The sequence below is a fragment of the Aegilops tauschii genome, chromosome 3 (assembly GCF_002575655.3).
Source record: "Aegilops tauschii subsp. strangulata cultivar AL8/78 chromosome 3, Aet v6.0, whole genome shotgun sequence".
In the NCBI taxonomy this organism is placed as follows: Eukaryota; Viridiplantae; Streptophyta; class Magnoliopsida; order Poales; family Poaceae; genus Aegilops; species Aegilops tauschii.
Window position 1 is genome coordinate 592,499,994 of NC_053037.3, and position 3,822 is coordinate 592,503,815.

General features: G+C 45.1%; 1 protein-coding gene across 1 annotated transcript; it reads left to right on the forward strand.

The window, feature by feature from the left end:
* Positions 1-1,740: 1,740 nt before the first annotated feature.
* LOC109735653 (F-box protein At5g49610-like) lies at positions 1,741-3,452 on the forward strand. The gene has a single exon (XM_020294865.4). It carries the CDS (start codon positions 1,838-1,840, stop codon positions 3,041-3,043), a length of 1,206 nt encoding a protein of 401 aa, XP_020150454.1. The 5' UTR covers positions 1,741-1,837; the 3' UTR covers positions 3,044-3,452.
* The last annotated feature ends 370 nt before the right edge of the window (positions 3,453-3,822 follow it).

Consider the following 3,822-nt stretch of genomic DNA (forward strand, 5'->3'; position numbering starts at 1 on the left):
TCTGCTCGTGTGGACACACATGATTTGAACCTTGATTTTGACTTGTGATTCTGCTAGTGAGGCAAGCATGATTTCAGCTGTGTTTCCATGATATTTTGAACCATGTCTGTGTTATTATCTTGGTTGATTGTGTGGCTTGTTGCTTAGCTGAATGATTGGTTGTAGTGTTTGCTAATTTTTTTGTGTTTTGTAGTTTTGTAGTTTAACACTGCCTTTGCCGGTCCCGAGCCCGGATGAGAAAATGTGGAGGGGACTGCAGTTAGCTCCTCTGTTTATAACTTTCATGGTCTCCAAATATTTTTCAATGAGTAGTAATAAATGAAGTGAGTAGAAGTCACACAATGTGGTGGCAAGCTTTGGAATGCATCCTTTGATAAAAAGGATAAAAAAATAAAAAAATAAAACTAAAAGATTGTGAAAAAAATAAAAGTCTCATAAACAATTAAAAACACTCGAAATTATAAAAAAAATTAAACTCAAAATTATAGAAGATTCAAAATAATAGAAAGACTTAAAACAATAAACATACTCAAAAAATAAATGACTCAAAATTATAAAAAGACTAAAAAACAATAAAAGACTCAAAAGTATAAAAGATTCAGAATAATAAAAGACTTAAAAATATATATAAGACTCAAAATAATAAAACACTCAAAAAAACAATAAATAAACTCAAAATAATGGAAAGACTCAAAATTATAAAAGTTTCAGAAAAATAAAAGACTCGTAAAAAAAAAGACTCAGAATTATGGAAATACTTGAAAACAATAAACAGACTTAAAGTAAACAAAGACTCAAAAACAATAAAAAAATACTCAAGATTATAAAAGATTCAAAATTATTTATGGCACTAAATTAATTACCTACAACGTTGATAGAAATACAACGCGAGCACTAGATTGTGCCTGGTGAGTACAAATGGGCCAATTTGTGGTGTGTAGAAAAAAGCAACACCAACACTAACTAAATGGGCCAATTTGTGGTACGTGCCAAATATACAAAATGCCACCAACTAAAGTTGTGCCTAGCATTTCTCTAATAGTGACCCCTCAAAAAAAATCTCTAATAGTGAGTGCATGTTCCTGTGGTAGCTCCAGAATTGCTAAATTTTCTCGGATAATTTGTAATAAATTTGCCGGATCAACATGTTCGTCCTCATGGGTCCATCTATTCCGGGAATGCCAAATAAACCACATGATCCACACTATCTCCGCTCTATCACCATCCGAGAACATTGGTCGCTGACAATGTCGCGTGCCTAAGTAAGCGGGCAAAGTCATGGTAGGCAAACCACTTCTGAGCTTCATCCCAGAAGTGTTTGGCGTGTGAACGTTCCAGCCACCTACAACTGGATCCAATAGTTCAGCAGCCCTCTCAATCAGTGTGTTTTCTCTCGACGAAAATGGCCTTTCGGTCCCTGTTCCTCGGCAATCAAGGGTCCTCCCACACCTTAATGCTTGTGCCGTCCCCTACCCTCTCGATAATTCTTTGCTTTATAACCTGCAAACTTTTTCCTTGGTCTGCATGTAGCACGTCAGCATCTGGAAAGTACCTTGCCTTCAGAACTCGCGCGCACAAACTATCCGGGTTAAAGTGTCAAAGAAGCCTTTATAAACTATCCGGCGATGAGACTATGGAAGAAGCCTTTACGGCTGACGAATAAATAAAAACTAACTAAAAATGCATCAAGTAAGTTGTGAGAGGGCTTAATCCACCGTTGGTTGGCACTTTAATATTCGTGCAAGTCATATTTGCCCGATTTTCCACCAGGCCTCGCCGCAGCACCCCAAAATTCAGGTCAAACCCTACGATTCGCCGTCGCCGGCGAGCTCCTGCGATGGCTGGCGGCGGCGCTGGATCCGTGGTGAACGGGACGGCACTCAGGCGCGACCGCGTCGCCGTCCCCGCCCCCCTCCCTGACGAGGTCGTCCAGTGGGAAATCCTCGTCCGCGTGCCGGCGAAGGAGCTCCTCCGCTGCCGCGCGGCCTGCCGCTCCTGGCGCCGCCTCGCCTCCGACGCCGCGTTCCTGATGGCCCACCGCCGCCGCCAGCCATCGCTCCCGCTGGTCTTCTTCCGCACCAGGAGTAACGACTACGCCGCCCACGCCGTGGTTGATGCCTTGGATATCCGGCGAACCCCCGCCGCTCGCCGGCCCGTGCTCGGGTTCGACGACTACAACAAATCTCGCCGTAGCTTCACCATCCACGCCTCCTGCGACGGCCTCCTCCTCCTTTCCCTCTCCAACCACCGCTTCTACATCTGCAACCCGGCGACGCGCCAGTGGCTCCAGCTCCCGTATCTGACCGGCGGCAGTGTCGCGGCCCTGTACCCTCACCGCCCGTCGGGCGACTACCGTGTCCTCTTCTGGAAGCATCCAGACAACAAGAGTTGCAGGGTTGCCTACTACGTCCTCACCGTCAGCTCGTTGCAGGGACAACAGAGATGCATCGGGCTGCCAGTGGCCTCGCCATCCATGAACAAGGACAGATCCTGGTGGCACCTTCAAGCCTCCGAGCGCCCGCCTCTCCTGCTACATGACTGCCTACACTGGCATGCTTTCAACAGCAAGATTATAATTTTCGACACGGTGGCAGAGTCATTCAGCTGGGTGCAATCTCCCACATCCACCAGCTCGGCACACCTGCTTCAGATGGATGGTATGCTCGGCATCGGCTGCATAGATACCGCTACCATGACCGCGAAAGCTTGGGTGTTGGAGGACTATGAGGCGGAAGTATGGTCGTCAAAGTACCAGATTGAATTGCCGGAGGAGGAGATGATGGAAGATGGTAAATGTGTTCAGTGTCTATACGGCAAGGTTGTGTCTGAGAACGGAGATATGCTGCTAATCGGTCGCATTTGTTGGTCCCTCTCCCTGTTTCACTGTGACAACAAGGGAGAGTTGATCCAGAAATTCCTATGGGAGAACGTTGATCCAAAGCTTCTCGGGATCTCTTTCAAAGAGAGCCTAGTCAGGCATCCGTTCTTCCAGAGGAAAGATGGCAGCCGTGTGAGGCTGCCACGTTTTCTCCGAGGGCTGTAGGGGAGCTAGCACTGGTGCTTCTTCTTGATGGTCTCCTTGCTTACTATCACTGTGAGTATCTAGCTAGAAAATGCTCCCTTTGTGAGCTAAAAAGTCTTATAAAAATTTACAGAGGGAGTAATTCCTAAGTAGTAGGAGGGAGGTTGGACTCAGTATCAGTAGTATCTACTTTGCTTGTCTATATATGTACTCTAGGTACATCCATGGGAGAGACAAGTAATTCCGCACGGAGGGAGTATGATCCAAATGTTAGTGCATGCCTGCACTCACCATGATTGTTCAGAACTTTCCTTTATAGTTTTGCTACTCTATAACATATGCTGAGAATGTGTATGAAACCTTGTGGAAGACGCAAGGATGACACTGTTCTGTTTTAACCTCAGTAAGAATCTGTTCTGTGAATTGCAAATTGTAGTGTTTTACAGAACTACAATCTGCAAGATGGGGAAAAATGTTTTACAGAGATTTGTGGTAGCTTACAGATAATGAAACTGATGATATGACGTTGTGATAGTATCCTTAGTACTGAAATAGCAGAATACCAGGTGGTTATCTTAGATATATAGAATCCAGCAAGGAAGTAGTACTAGTGTGCCGCAACACTGGTTAATTTAGTTTTTTTCCCATGGCTTGTGTCCACTTCCAACTTCATGCTAGAATGGGCTGACCCATTCTCAGCGGTTCATTTTTCGCTTCTTCTAATCTTCAGAAACATCCTCATTTAGCTTCTGTTTATCCTGGTTTCCTTTTTTTCCACCCTGACTAGCAGGAGAACAGAG